The sequence below is a fragment of the Myiozetetes cayanensis genome, unplaced genomic scaffold (genome assembly GCF_022539395.1).
Source record: "Myiozetetes cayanensis isolate MyiCay16 unplaced genomic scaffold, myiCay2020 scf17, whole genome shotgun sequence".
Lineage (NCBI taxonomy): Eukaryota > Metazoa > Chordata > Aves > Passeriformes > Tyrannidae > Myiozetetes > Myiozetetes cayanensis.
The window spans coordinates 13,634,892-13,649,961 of NW_026087378.1; the positions used below are offsets into that span (position 1 = coordinate 13,634,892).

At 52.0% G+C, this 15,070-nt stretch overlaps 1 protein-coding gene across 1 annotated transcript in view; it reads right to left on the minus strand.

Annotated features, from left to right (window-relative positions):
• The window catches only part of JADE2 (jade family PHD finger 2), a 70,463-nt gene that overhangs the window by 44,437 nt on the left and 10,956 nt on the right, over nucleotides 1-15,070 (minus strand). The window contains 1 exon segment of the mRNA XM_050312402.1: nucleotides 6,021-6,178. Coding sequence (XP_050168359.1) covers nucleotides 6,021-6,178 — 158 coding nt within the window.

A 15,070-nucleotide genomic window follows, 5' to 3' on the forward strand; every position in this document is an offset into this window, starting at 1 on the left:
AGCAAAGCCCAAGGGAAGCTGCTGATGAGTCAACAGCCAGCCTGCGTTGCCGACCGAGGAAAGGAAGTCCAATCTCACCACTCGAGAACAAAGTGTGCTGGTTCATGCAGTACACACTGAACACAGGGCTGGGAGCAGCAAGGATCCAGCCTGGCTGCCAGCCAGGGCTCCTGCTGCACGCCAGGGAGAGGGAGAGGTGACGTCCACACATTGCTGGGACATCTGCACCGTGCCACCCTGCTGCCAGGCCAGCCTGGCCACAGCTCCTCGGGCTACCACGCTCCACACGCAGCAGAGGCTGCTCCCTGTGGGATTTTCTCCCTTGGCTGGAATTGCTCCCTCCCAGGACTGGGTGTTCTGGATGCAGCACCCAGCCCTGCTGGGATGAGCCAAGCTGCCTGCTCACTGCAAGATGGGGGGCAGGGATGTGTCCCAGTCCTAACCCACTACTGGTGCCCCAGTTAATTCTTCTCCCTGCCCCGGTGCACTCATCTCCACCTGCTCCTCGGGGATCCTCCTCTGATGATGCTGCTGCTGCAAAACCACGACCTGCCAGCAACTCTGAACCCTCTGAAAGAGCTGCTGGAACTCCTGGAGATGTGAAGGCAACTCCTTATGGGTCTGGAGTCCAGTACAGAGCAGCAGAGCTCAAGGGAGATGAACACCGACTGGGCAGCCCCACACCACCATGACCCGGGCACAGGAGCCCTGCACCACCTTGATGTGCGCCCAGCTCGACCTCTGTGCGTGGCCATCAGAGGAGAGGGGCGGAGGGGACCTGAGGGAGGAGGGCAGGGCAGGGACAGCCACCGTGCGACGTGGCAGACGGCGTTTGCGCCGGTGCCGCCGCCATCGCCGAGCTGGTACTCGCCGAGGTTGTGCCTTCCTGTTGCCACAGCACTTTCTGTTTTCTGTTAAAACAGGGCCACAGCGACGATGCAAGTATAGATCTGCAATGCCAAGAATATCTGGGAAGCCTGCCAGCAAGAAGCAGCCTTCCTGCTCGTCCTCCCGCTGTGTGCAAATTCACAGGAAACAGAATCTACAGCACATACTAATGTGGCTTAATGCGAGATCCAAGAGCCACCTCGAGATCCTGCTTACATCCCTGTCAGCCTGGGGAAGGAGCCACATGCCAAAAACATTAAATCATTGAATAAAGCAGGAAATAAAACCTGTACAGGTGCATAAAATCCCACGTAGATGCTGCTGCTTTATGAAGGGGTGCTCTGCTGTGTGAGCTCAACGGTCCCCCAGCATCAGCACTGGTACTGGCATCAGTGGGAAGGGACGAGCCTGGGTCTCATCCTGGCACACCCAACTGTGCAAAGAGGGCTTCACAGCCTCCTACGAGCACCCATGGCAAACCAGCAAAGCCCACTTTCCCTTTGGGTTTATCACAGGGTGACTCTGGGTAGACACAGCTCACCTGAAGCATCTCCTTCCCATTTACAACACGAGAGGTACCCACAGCTCTGATGCTCCAAAACTGGCAAATACCCTTACTTTATCCTGTTTAATAATCCTTAAACTCAAACTGTGTTGAGATGGGGCAGCTTTGCATCCAGCACCCAACTGCACCCCACACCACACTGGGACCTTGCACCCGGCTCTGCCACTGACTTATGGTGTAAATCTCTGTGCCTCACTTTGCCCAAGTGTAAAACAACTGCAGGGCTCACACAGGGGCTGTGAGGCTCATCTCTGGTCCCAGAAAGCCAGTGGGGATCCTCTGGTGATGGGGTCTAGCACAGGTATGTCCTGTTACCCCTGGGGTGGAGCGTCACCACCACCCACATCCCAGGTGGGTGACCGGGAGACCCATGGGCAGAGGATGCCAGCCTGCCTGCTGGGAGGGAAACTCCTCCACTACTCCCTCCTCTGCTCCCATCTGACTGCAAGCAGCTTTTATCACCACACTGGAGCCCTTCAAGCTTTGGGCAATTCTCAGACATGTCACCATACAAAACAAAACCCTTTTCAGCAGCAATGAGCCAGAAATGATCACGGAGAGGAAACAGCTCATCTCCTGCACTGCCTAAACACCCTGGCAGGCAGGTGGCCACCGGCAGCATCTCTGCCTCCCGGGACACCACACCAAGAGATGCTGCACCTCTTCCCCCACCGTTTTCCTCACAACTGCACTGTGATTTGTGCTAACCTAGAAAGGACCCTTGAGTTTAAGGTGGCTCTTAGCAGAGGCATTTTGAGACAGCTGCTTTCTGGGGAAAGCATTCCTTAAAATACAGCTCTTTCCCTTCTGCCTCACCCCCAGCTTTTGACATTTTAGAGCTCCAGTAAAAACAAGACGTTTCAAAAATCTAATTTTCAGCTTTGGAGGCACAAAACCTCGAGGCAGGGTGCGGGCAGGGAGAGCTGGTTTCCAAGCGCCCAGGCGGGAGATGAAAAGAGCAGCAGCGGCTGCGTAAACGGCAGCACCTTTCGGAGAACAAGACCCCTCCTCTGGAGCAGGAAGCAATTCCCGCACACTCCACAGCACAATCCGCTGGCTGGCGATGGCTCAGCCCAGGAATCAGAGCCCTGGGCTCCGGGATGATGGGCTGGGTATCATTTTGCAGGCAGTGCTTGCCTGCTCGCCAGCTCCTGGGGCTCTGGTGGCTTCTCCCCCCTGCTGCCTCCCTCTAGGAATTTCCCATGGAAGCGGCTGTCAGAATTGGCAACATCAGGACTGGATTACCAAGGGCATCCCTCTCTAAGGGCAGGATGCTCTGTCACACCTCTGAGGTGGGGGGAAAGCAAAGTGAGGAAGAGAGGCGACTGCTGGGCTCAGCATCTCCAGTCTACAGAAAACATCAGTGCTGGGATTTTTTTTCAGCAGAGTAAAGGAATTTGGATGGTCCATATGTGACACAGAGAGGATCTGCTGGGTTTATGTGTATTTTTTGTTGGTTTGAATAGGGAAAATGGAAAGTTAAGGAAGCAAAGGGGGGAAGTGATGCTCAGGCCATGGGGCAGCAGCCACAGGGTGGGAGTGAAAACAGCAGCTCAGGTGGGACCAGAGAGGTACCTGCTCATCCATCACCTGGGATGGAGACTGGGGTGAATTAAAGCAATTAAACTAGAGAGGTAAATGGAGTTGTAAGGCCTTTTAAGGCTGCTCTCTTTAGGCAGATGAAATACAGTCATCTCTTGTGAAAAAAACACTTGACACTTCTCCAACGCAGGGCAAGCTGCAAGAGGGAGTTGTCTAACCCTGGAGATAGGAAAGCAACTGCAGTCTGCACTGTCCCTGGCAGTCCAACGCTGCCCTCTCCACCTGCAACTCTCACATCATGACACAAGTGGGAAAACACTGAGGGCAGGGATGCTTTGGGAGGGAGAGCAGCATGTGGAGAGATGCTGTCCTGACCAAAACAAATCTGGCAGTGTCACTGCCTGTCCCCCTGGGATGCTGCTGTGAAATGAGCTCTTCATTCCACTCACATCACACTAGTGAAGGTAAAATATCCCAAACAGGCATCAGTCTGAGGAAAAAGTCCTTCAGGATTGCTTGATGTCCTGTCAGCAAAGAGAGATGGTTCCAGGCAGATGGGACATGGTGCAGGACAGACAGACAGAGCAACGGGAGAGGAAAGAACTCCAAGGAAGCTAAGGCTTTGGGTAAGCAGCACAATCCCAGAGCATCCCTGGAGCAACCTGGGATGAGCAGGGCATGGTGCAAACCAGAGGGGCTGCAGAAATCCACCTGAGATTAGCTGGGAGTGATGGAGCCAGCAATAAGTATCTTCGAGAGGTCACAGAGAATGGGTCAGATTTGAGAAGCATAGAATGGTTTGGGATGGAAGGGACCTTAAAGATCACCCAGTTCTACCCCCTGCCATGGGCAGGGACACCTTCCACCAGCCCAGGTTGCTCCAAGCCCTGTCCAGCCTGGCCTTGGACACTCCCAGGGATGGGGCAGCCACAGCTGCTCTGGGCAACCTGTGCCAGGGCCTCAGCACCCTCAAGGGGAAGAGTTTCTTTCTAATATCCATGATACACATTATCAGACTTCAAAAATAAAACAAACTCTTTGGAGAGAAAGGCTTAAACACCAAATGGTATTGAGGAACTGAAGAAAGAGGTGGAACCATTGCAGGAGGCAACGCATCAAGGATTCTGGAATCGTGCTGAGATTGAGAATAACCACATAAGCAAAATAACCCCAAGAATTAGGAAATTCTTCAGAGAAGAATCTGATGGTGGAAGTGAAACCTCACACTCAAGGTGAGTGGGCAGCACCAGGATGTCCCCTCCAGAAGATGTGGGCACGTCCCTGTGGCGACGTGGGTGAAACCAGGGGAAGCCTGAGGACTGACAAACGTGTTCACAACTCCAGCAAACACAGCCTTGGATGGAAGCTCAAAATAATAATGCTTTGTCTTGAGGAGAGGACTGAGAGAAGACACAAGAGTGGCCTGAAAAACGCGAAAGATATCAGGAAAGGGCTGGTGCCAGAGCGAGACAGAGTGAGATGGGGACGTGGGAGGGATGACCTGCGCCAGGAGTGACTGTAGGAATATCCATGCTTGGCAACACACGGCACTAGCAGAGCTGCCCCAGGACCCCCAAAATTAAGAGCTTGCAGACAAGCAGCAGGGCACATTTTCAGCCTGTCCTGTGCCCTGGCAGCTCCTGGTTGTGAGGTCTGCCAAACCCCACCCTACAGACAGCCACTGCCAGGCTGGACCTAAATGGGCACTGCCAGCCCAGGCAGCACCAAGACCACTTTTTGGCTGGAAACAGCCCTGGCACGAGCCCTCAGCTGGGGAGCAGAGCACTGGCAAGGCCAGCCTGTGGTTAGCTATCTAAGACAACTAAAAAAAGATATTCCACACACAGGGTGTTTTTTTCCCCCTCTCTTTTTTTTTTTTTTTTTTTTTTTTTTTTTATTTTCTGGTTTGGGGTTGGTTTTTTTTTCTTTCCCAAGGATTAAATCAACTCAACAGCCCCCTTTACAACTTCCCTTTTGATGTGTTCAGACTCATTAAAGTTTCATTTCTTTCTCTGTTTTCCCCGGGGGAGGAAGGGGAGCGTACACAAAAGTTTACTTCAGAAGCGGGGTCGGCAGCTGCAGCAGCAGCTGCTGTTGCTGTGGGACAAGCGGAGCCTCCGCCGGCCTCTGCTCCCTGCCCCAATCCCCGGGCAAAACACCCCCCCCTGCAGCCTCCCCGCTCCCAGAGCAGCCCCAGCACCACCCAGGCACCCTGCTCCAGCAGTGTTCACACCTCACCAAGGCACACACCGCAGCTCCAAAGCTCCTGCAAACCCTGCAGGGAGTTTTGGATCCCACCCTGAGAGTTTCAGGGTCCCTTCCCAACCTGCCCAGTTCACCCCAGCAGCAGCACCAGCCTCTCCCCCACAGCTTTGGCCACTGCCCTGGGATAATCCCACATACACATCGAGCGGGTAGCAGCTCCCCCACGTTTCTCTTTTGCCTGAGCAGCTGTTTAAGTGTCTATTTTAGAACCCAGTTCCCTATTTTAAAATAGCTAATGAGCCCCCGATCTCGGCTGACAGACGTCGTCTCTACAAGGTCTGGGAGATGCTTCTCTATTCGCTGGGCTCCTTTTCCCAAGCCCCGAATCTCAGCATGCCCAGCACGTTTCCAATCCACACAAACATAGTAAAGAGGGAAGTTTTTAATTTAAGGGCCAACTCCTGCTCCCCTGCCGTGAAATACCAGCGGTACAGCCACGTGTTTCTAGGCAGAGAGGCATCAGCCAGCCAGGCAGAGGCTGGAGTTCTGGGTGGTTTTCTGCTGGTACTTTTTTATCCTCCCCTTGATTTTATCGGATCTTTTCGAAAATTCCCCCACCAAGAGGAAGCAAGGAGCTGGCCCGCCTGGCTACTGCCCAAAAAAAGCCAGGCACACGAGAGGGACTTTTCAGGGTGCAGTGGGAGGTCCCTGCACGTCCCTGTGCAAGCCCAGTTCCCATGCATCACCTCTGCATGCCCCCTGAGTGTGTGCACCCCACCAAGGCAGAGGGGATCCCACAGAGGGGACCGTGCTCACTTACCTGACCACAGGCTCAGGGATGGCCTCGGCACTTGCCGGCACCTGGACACCCTTCTCCCACTCCTGCCTCCAGGGATCAGCCAGGACGTAGTACTCGTCAGGGCTCAGCTGGAAGGAGTCAGGGATCTTCATGGCCGTTATCAGATCCGTGCGGAAAACCTGCACCAGAGGAAAACCCACCCTGAGTGAAGGGGTCTGGCAGGGGCTGGGGGACAGCGCAGTGGGGGTTTGCATCACCACTGCTACGGCTCCAGCGTGTCATTTTGCAACTGGGCTTCTCCGCACTCAGCCCTCCTGAGGGAAGGGAAATGACGTTCTTGACATGAAAAGCTGCAGGGGACAAAGAGCACACCATCCCAATCACCTTCATGTCCCCACCACATCACCTCGTGACCCTGAGCATCTTTGTGTCCTCTTCATGTCACCTCGCTGCGCTGAGCACCTTCGTGTCCCCACTGTGGTTACCTCATCACCCTGAGAACCTCATGTCCCGTCACCTCACTGCCTCAAGCTCCCCATCATGTCCCCTCATCGTCCCAAGCAGGGACAGCCAACAGCTGAAGGTGGAAAATAACTGGCTAAAAGGTGACCTAAGTGCTGCTCACCCATCCACAGCCAAACACACCGAGATGTGTCCTGACCCAACAAACCCCTTGTGAGATCGACACCGGACCCCTCCTTCAGGAACATCCTCCAGCCCTTCAGTCAGTAAATGGGCTCATTTTCCATCTCACTGCTGGCCCTGCAGCATCTTCTCCCAATATACTAGGATGAAAAACTCATTCCAAAAATATCGCTCACGGTAAATAAGGTTTTCCTTCCAGAGGGCTGCCTGACAGCAATGACTAGAGCAATCCTGCTTCTTGCAGCATAAAAATAAATTGTAAATGAAAATGGATGATTTCTCCTCTCTACCATCTGCTATTAGCTGGAATAATAACTGCCAGTGCCAGCAATCCTGCCTGGACACCATCTCGCTCCATCCACTCCATCCCTGCTACTTCTGCATTCCTTCCACGAGGCCAGGATGGATCAGATGTTTTCTTCAGATGTTGTTTAATCTCTTCACAGAGTCTATTCTCCAAAAGAGTATTGCTGTGTCAGAACCACAAGAAATAATACAACATAGTTTCACATTTTTTGATACAAAAATAACATGCTTTGGAGAGTATTTGGGAACCCAAATCGGCTGAGAGGCAGGAAACTAGACACTAACTAAGACCACTGAGACCAGTATTTAGGTCAGTTTGTTTAATCCTCAGAGTCTCAGCTGCTAACCCAATTAGAGTTAAATACAATATATAAACAACCTTTGCTATGTTGGGACCTCTTTGATTTTTCCTGGTGCTTTCCTCCTGATGCAGCTGCTTGGAGACATTTTTGACTGTGTCTATATAAACCTGATTTGAATTGGTCAGACAGTCTCACTGCATCCTTCAACAAACATAATTAACTGCCTATATACTACAGGCAGGATTAGGCTCAGTTTGGGAAAGATCATGGTCCTTTAAGTCTCTATGTGCTACAAAAGCAGCGCTAGAGATACCAGAGTAACCTTTTAATACACTGCCAGAGTGAGAGATTTTTTAAAAAGTATTAAAATAGGCATTAATTAAACATGAGAATGGATATGGGATATATCATAGTCCTTCCAGCGCTGTGCCTGTGTATCCAAACAAGCACAGGAACCCTGCTGTAGCTCATTTTCTACAACACAGCACAGAAATACACCCTGTTCTTGCCAGCCCTGCACTGACAGGTCACAGCTTGGGCAAACAGCACCTCCATAACCCAGTTTTGGTGCCCAGTTCCAATGAGGACAATGCAAACCCCAGTTAAGTGTCCTTCCTTGGATCACCTGGCTTTGGGGGATGAGATGCTCCCCTGAACCACACAGGCTGAGGGCAGCATGGGGACCAGTGCCACCTCCCTGTCCTGGCCACCAGCACCACAGAACCCACTGAACCACAGAATCACTAAGGTTGGAAAAGCTCTCTAAGATCATCAAGTCCAACCATTAACCCAGCACTGCCAAGGCCCCCACTAACCCATGTCCCCAGGTGCCACATCTACATGGCCTCTGAATACCTCCAGGGGTGGTGATTCCACCAGAACCCTGGGCTTAACCATCCTTTCAGTGAAGAAATTTGTCTTAATTCCCATCTAAACTTCCCCTGGCACCAGCACAATGATGTTACACAAAACACCGTTCTGGAGACACGTGCTCCTGGGATTTGTGGGCAAAGCCAGGTAGGAATGGTTTCCAAAGGTGCAGGGCACCCAACAGCTTTTCTAAACCAAAATCCTGGCCCATCACCCTCCTCCTACTGATGAAGAGGGAGGTGGAGAAGCCTGCAACGTGTCATGCAACCAACCCAGGGAGGAGCTGGCAGCACCACTGGGGAGGCCTGGCCATCCCCGGGGCTGCCATCCATGGGTAGGAAACACAACAGCTCCATACAAACCTCGTGTCACAAGCTTCACTCATTTTCCTTTGCTTACAGCTATCAGGAAACTTCTTTAGTGCTCTCAGCTCTTTGCTGGGGTCATGTCTCCAGCAGCCCGTGTCCTGCTGCTCTGGACAAGGATCAGCCTTACCAATGCTTCCCAACACCCTCAGCAGACACAAACCCCTCCACAACCTCAAGAGCCTGGGCACTGGAAAACACCACAATGGGACCAGCCCTGGGTGTAATTCCTCCCCTGTGCACGGTGCAGATCCCAGGCTCCTGTTTTCCTGCATTAAGTCCTCCCCCAAATTCATCCCTTCTGGCTTTTCAGCTCTCATCGGCGCAGGCAGCTTAGTTTTAATTTTAAGCCAAATAAGCACGATTGTATCTATCTCCCTGAAGATAAGGAGCATCGCAGGCTGGATTTGCAATCTCACTACTTCATTTATTTAGTCCTTCTTGGAAAACAGATAAGCTCGCCCATCCGACGGCAGCGCGCGCGCCCGCACTTTATCACAGCGACGCCTCTGTCTTTTCATGAGGAACTGGATATGCTCAAATTATTAACTATCAAAGCAGAAACACTTTAGAAATGATAGAACAGCACAGAAATTGTAAAGGAAAGCAGATCAGTTGTCTGGAAATCTCCCAACAGCTAATACGCTCAAATTGTAATCTAAATGTCTTTTTGTTTTGAATTGTCTGGGATTAGGGTTGGGAAAAGACTCAATTATTCTACTCAAACTCTTCTGAATTATTTATGAAAACCAAATAAAGGATAAATTGGGCACTGATGAACCGAGGACCTGGCGGTGAAGAAAAAGTTGGGTACCAGAAAACAAGCAATTTTCCCTCAATAGGAGTGTTTACTGTTTCTCCCCGGCCGTGGGAGCTGACGAATTGTCTGCTGCCCTGCACCCTGCTCCCCCTGCCACCACCACAGCCCTGGCCAGGCTCTGTCCTCCCCTTCCAGCCCAGCAGCAGGATCCAGGTTATTGCCTATCGATCTGCCAGCAATGGGAAAGGCCAAACTAAGATGTTCCTTTATTGCCTCTGCTTGCTCAGGAACCTCAGGCAGGCTTAGTGATGCTCGGAGATGCATCACACCCATGCCCAGGGCCAGCCTCCCCTTTTCCTAGTGTCAGCTTTAAAGATGGGGAAAAAGAAAACAAAACTGCAAAATCCCAAGGTATTTTTGCCTTCATATTGCCAAATGAGAGGGACACAGAGTCAGGGTCAGCGTGGTTGTGCAGCCTCAGACCCCAGGCAAAAAAAAGCATATGGGGAAAACTTCCCTCTCCCTCATATCTCACAGGCCAGGCATTTGGATTACCCATCTTTGCTACTTCCCCAACCTTTGAGCCCACCAGTTTGTGGTGCTGGACTGACAGCCCTGCAGCCTCTCCCTGTGCCCTGCAACAGCTGTGAGGCACCTCCAGGAGCTCTCCACGGACCTGCTTCCATTTGTCCAACACTTGGACAACCTCAGAGACAAACATGTGCTCCTGGGAGGAGATGCCCAGGCACACAGTGTCTTGCCATGACAGGAAGGAATGATGGGCATTGGAAACTCCATCCCTCTCCTAGCAAAGGGCTCCCAGGCTGTGCTGCTTTCCAGCATCCTTCTCCTCCTCCTCTGCCTCTCCCCCATCACCATCCAGCCCCTCTCAGAGCCTCTCCATCACCTTTCCACGCAATCCTTGCATCGATTTCCAGGCTCTCTGATTCACTCACAGACCCCTCTCAGTGAAGTGGCTGACAATCTCCCCATCATTCAGCTCCCACTCCATGTGCTCTGTCAAGGACTCTTTCCCAGTGACTGTTCTGTAGGTCCGAGCCTGCCAAGCCGTGTCCCTGCACACGGCGCTTCCCGGGCTGGCAGGAATTCCATTACACATTCTCCCCTGCCATCTGCACCCAGCTGACCTCGGAGCTTTCAGGCCTTGCTCTCTGGGACAGAGGGACAAGCTCTGTCCCTCCTCCCAGCCCCAGGATAGGATGGCATTTTATAAAATATGCACTGACATCTCTTTTTTTTGGGTCTGCTAAGAAGTTTTAGCAAAAAGAAACCTTTCCAAAGTACTCCACGCTGCAAGGCAGTGGGTACAAAATGTAAGAGAAGCAAAGCTGGTTGTTCAAAACGAAGCCCATGCAGGAATACATGCCATGGTCATTAGAGAGAGGGCGGATGGGAAAGGTGGGAAGGGACTGATCACAGTCTGCATTCGAGATCTCACATTTGATCCATTCCCTCCATCACCCAAGAGACCTGCAATCCTCCCCCGATTCCCTCACACACACAGTACCTGTGTGGGATCCCTCCGTGGTGACCTCGCCATAGCAGGCGCCGGCCGTGGGTGCTCCAAAGGACAGGCAGCAGCAGGTCACCACGTGTGGGAGTGCTTTCTGACAGTGAGATGACAGGTTGTCTTCAGGTTTTGGCTCAACACTCTTCTTCCTCCCTGACTGCAGCCCTGGCAGCTGTGTCCTACCCTCCCTGCCATACCCACCCTCATACCCGCACCGGGGCAGTCTCAGCTGCCTCGCTCACAGGGCTCCCTCCTCACTTCCAGTGGGCTCTGTTAGCCCTTCACTCCTTGAAGCACAAAGTTGTTTGTTGTAGCTCATGAGTCACAAGGATTTTCAGAGAAAGAGAAAACAACGGGAACAATGGGAGCCCTGGGAATAGTTTTTGGTCGTACAAACTGTCTTCAGATCAGCCTGAGACGGCACCTCCGTGCCCCACTCCCCTCTAGACTCCTAGCCCTGTTTCCCTGCTGTTATATCACACTTCTCCAGTCCCTTCTGAAATGAGAAGAGCGTTGATGCTGGGTAGCAAGGCTCTGAAATGTGGCAATGCCTGGAGTGTGTGTGCAACCAGCAATAATATTTGCCTGTGGGGAGAAAAATCCTGAACTCCTGTGTCCATTTGGGAGCCAGCCTCCCATCTCTTCATTTAGTCTTGTTTCCTCTCTAAATGCTGGATGTTAAAAATTCAGTGAACAACAGGACTTAAAATAGGAACAAGAAGCATTTTTGTCTGTCCCTTCTCAGCATTCAGAAGACAATGGTATTAATCTGTTATCCCCGTGCCAGCATGGGAAAACTGACAAAGCCACTGCAGTCAAACCTTTCAACAGAGACAGATCTTCTCATCCAGCCCAATAAAAGCTTGTCCAGTCTTGCTCGGCCATACCCATAAAAGCTCTTCTCCAAGCAAGGAGGGCTAAATTCACATTGCAAGGAGCCATTATATACCTATTGCAGGGGGAAAAAAATATTATCCAGTGCATGAAGAATTACTTTGTAGAAGGGAAACCATGAGGATGTTTGTTAAATGAGTTAAAACCTTGCAAAGAGATATAAAAAGGCATCTTTCAAAACACGGAAGTAACATCTAAACAAGGCAAGCAGAAAATAACGTAAATTGTATAAATTTGTGGTTTCCCCTTCATCCTGAGCCCTGCCTGCAGCTGTGGTCCCCTCGCCTCCTGAAGGAGAAGGGCCGTGAGGATGTCCGGCGGGATGAGCAGCGGAGCTGAGGCTGGGCAGGGCTCTCCAGCTGGGAAAGGGGGACGGCTGGGGCGCTGTCAGGCAGGTGGTTTGCACAAAAAAAGCAGCCTTTAGTCCCTCCACAATGTATTCCAGCAGCGCAGGTGAGCATTTTGGATCTCAAACAGCTCTGGAGCTAATGACTAACACAGCAGTGACTCAGATGAGGCATCCCAGGGAGTCCCCGGGCCGCTGATGGCTGGGAGCTGGCAGATAGAACCGGCTACTATCATTACAACACTTGCCTTGTTCTTATATTCTCTCCTTAGACACTGACAACTGTTCCCTGTCAGGAACAGCAGAGAGGTTTGATGACTGCAGTCAAACCAGCGAGGCTCGTGTGCTCTCTGTCCCCAGCAGCCCGGGGGCAGGGCTGTGCTGATGTGCCACCAACAGGAGCAGAAATCCCTCCTTCAGAGCAGAAATCCCTCCTTCAGGCATGTCTCACTCCCTGCTGCAGCCTCAGAGCCACTGACAGGTAGGGACAGGTAGGGCCTGAGGGAGCATCCCCTCCTTCCAGCCCCCCGTGGGAAAGGGAGCACGACCTCGCAGGGACACGGGGATGGGGTACCAGCCACCGAACTCCAAGCTCTAACGAGATTAATTAAAATCACCAGATTGGTAGACTGCTATATCAGTGCAGATGCAAGAAGCTGCTGGCAGCTGCCCACGTCCTCCCTGTGCCTTCAGGCAGAAGCAGGGCAGCAGAGCCGTGCCCGGGGCACCACCAGGCTTAGCCCCAAAGGCTCTTGCAGAGCCTTTGGGGCTAAGCCTGGTGGTGCCCCGGGCACGGCTCTGCTGCCCAGGAAGGGGTAGGGGAGGGCAGCTGCCACCTCTGCAAGGGAGACAGCCAAGACAGAGGCCTGGTGCCTGGGACACATCAGGAAAGAGCCCGGGCAGAGCCCCGTGACAGGCACAGATAAATATAATCACCCTCCCTGGCAATGGCCCCTTGGAGGATGTTTACAAACAGCTCAGTACTTTTCCATGGTAAGAAGCTTGTTTTTCCAGATGCCTCGTATCGGGTGGTTTTTAATGTGTATAGTTAATCCCTTCTCACAGAGCCTTTCATAATAAACATCACCCCCTGACCTGACTAATAACTATGTAACACTAATGCTTTTGATTTTTTTTTTTTTTTATGTCCTGCCCAGGGTTGTCAGGGGGAATGCATGGTTTCTCCAGCTCCCAGAGAAATGGGGACATGACTTGGAGAGGGGTAGGAGAGGCCAGTGGGTCCTGCTCCACCAGCCCATCCTCCAGCATCGCCATCCCTCAGGACATGCCTGCACCCACTGCAGCTCCTGACAAATCTAAAAGCCACCTGTAAAACTGGAGTTTGAGTTATTGTTTGAAAAGATTTGTCCAGGCCCAAATGTCTGGGGGTTCAAATCTGATAACACATTCATCCTGCTCTCCCTGTCACCCTCCTGTGGTTTCCATCCTCAGCAGGATGGACAAGAGCAAGGTACCTCGCCATTTCACGTGAAGCAGTTTGGCAGTGGTGTGGTTTATGTTTTCCATTTCTCAGTACTCGCTCCAGCAGGACATGGTGCCCATCCCAGTCTGTGCCTGAAATCCTCCAGGGTTCCTACAAGAAATCCTCAGGGACCTGCCAAACCCTGCAGTGTGTCACAGATGACAGACAGCAGATCCCACACGTGGACCTGAGGGGTTCAGGGGTGATCACAGGAAGGGAAGGCGCTGGGTCACTCGTGGAAGATTTTGGAAGATGCTGTTGTAGAGGAAATCCATACTGGAGTAACCACTAACCAGCACTGCTGCAGATCTTGGGGCAATCCTATGTCCGACCTCACACACTGTCTCTGGATCCCTGGGTTCCCCCTGGAGCTGATTTCCAGCAGTCCCGGACACGGCAGCCGCAGGGGCGATGGAGGGAAAGGGGAGCACGGCCCAGACCTGGGCTGCTCCATCTGCCTGCGTTCCCACCACGCTTTTGCAAAAGATGGTTTGTCAGCCTGAGCATCCTGGCCAAGCTCCAGCTTGAGCAATCACACATCGCCTCCCCGAATTCCCCTGGAGTTTCAGCTCAGATAAGCCACAGAGGTTCACTTTCTGTCCCAACTGTTGCTAAGTTGGGCACTGTTCAGCTTTTGCTCCACTTTATTTGTTCCAGAGCTACATTTCACTGAGAATCCTCCTCAGGGCATAACAGAGCATGAAGCAGAGGGATGAGCCTGGCCCTCCACAGGCACCACATCTGACATCTCCCCGGGTGCCAGGGACTAAGATCTAGTTTTCACTCCAGCTGTTGTACAGCAGCAACTTGGATCCAGGTCTGACCACCCTTCAGCAAGTCCAGAAGCATTTTTGCTTGGAGTCTTGGACTTTTATATCCAGTAACTTCATCAGCAGCTGGGTAAAATCCTAAATGGCTGATTAAACTAATTCATATTACAGACAAAAGCCTGTCTGTACCACTGATGCAGTAAAGAGATGCAGCAACACTTGGGAGGAAAGTTTTACTGGGCAGCAGCAGGGTGGCACACATCACACTGCCCTGATGCATGAGTCACATGCTGTCACATCTAACCAGGTCCAACGACTGGGCATCTCCACCTGACAGCACCTGAAGGGCTCACCCCAGGCCTTTCTGGACACACTGGGCACAAGGATAAGCATTTTTTCAGAAGGGGATAACGGTGCCATAGGAGGAGGAGAAGATCCCCTAAATCCTTCATTTTCCTAGGAAGGATTCAGCTCACAGAAATCACCCCCTGACCCGTATCGAGACACATCTATAACCAGTGCTAATGTTCAACTTTCTAACAGCCTTGTCAGCAGCCAGTGACATCTGCACCCCTGGTTCTTGCTCTCTGGAGTGCTTCCAACTACCTCAGCTGGTACTAACAGCTTTTCAGTCCCTCTCTTTTCCCACGGCACAAACAACTTGGACTTTTTCAGTCTCTGTCCTTCACCAACACTTAAGATATATCAATGTAAACCTGTCAGAGCAGTAAAAACCAAGTGCAGCTGTAATTCAGGCAGTGACCACAGGAAAACCTCAAAATCTCTACTCAGCTTGATG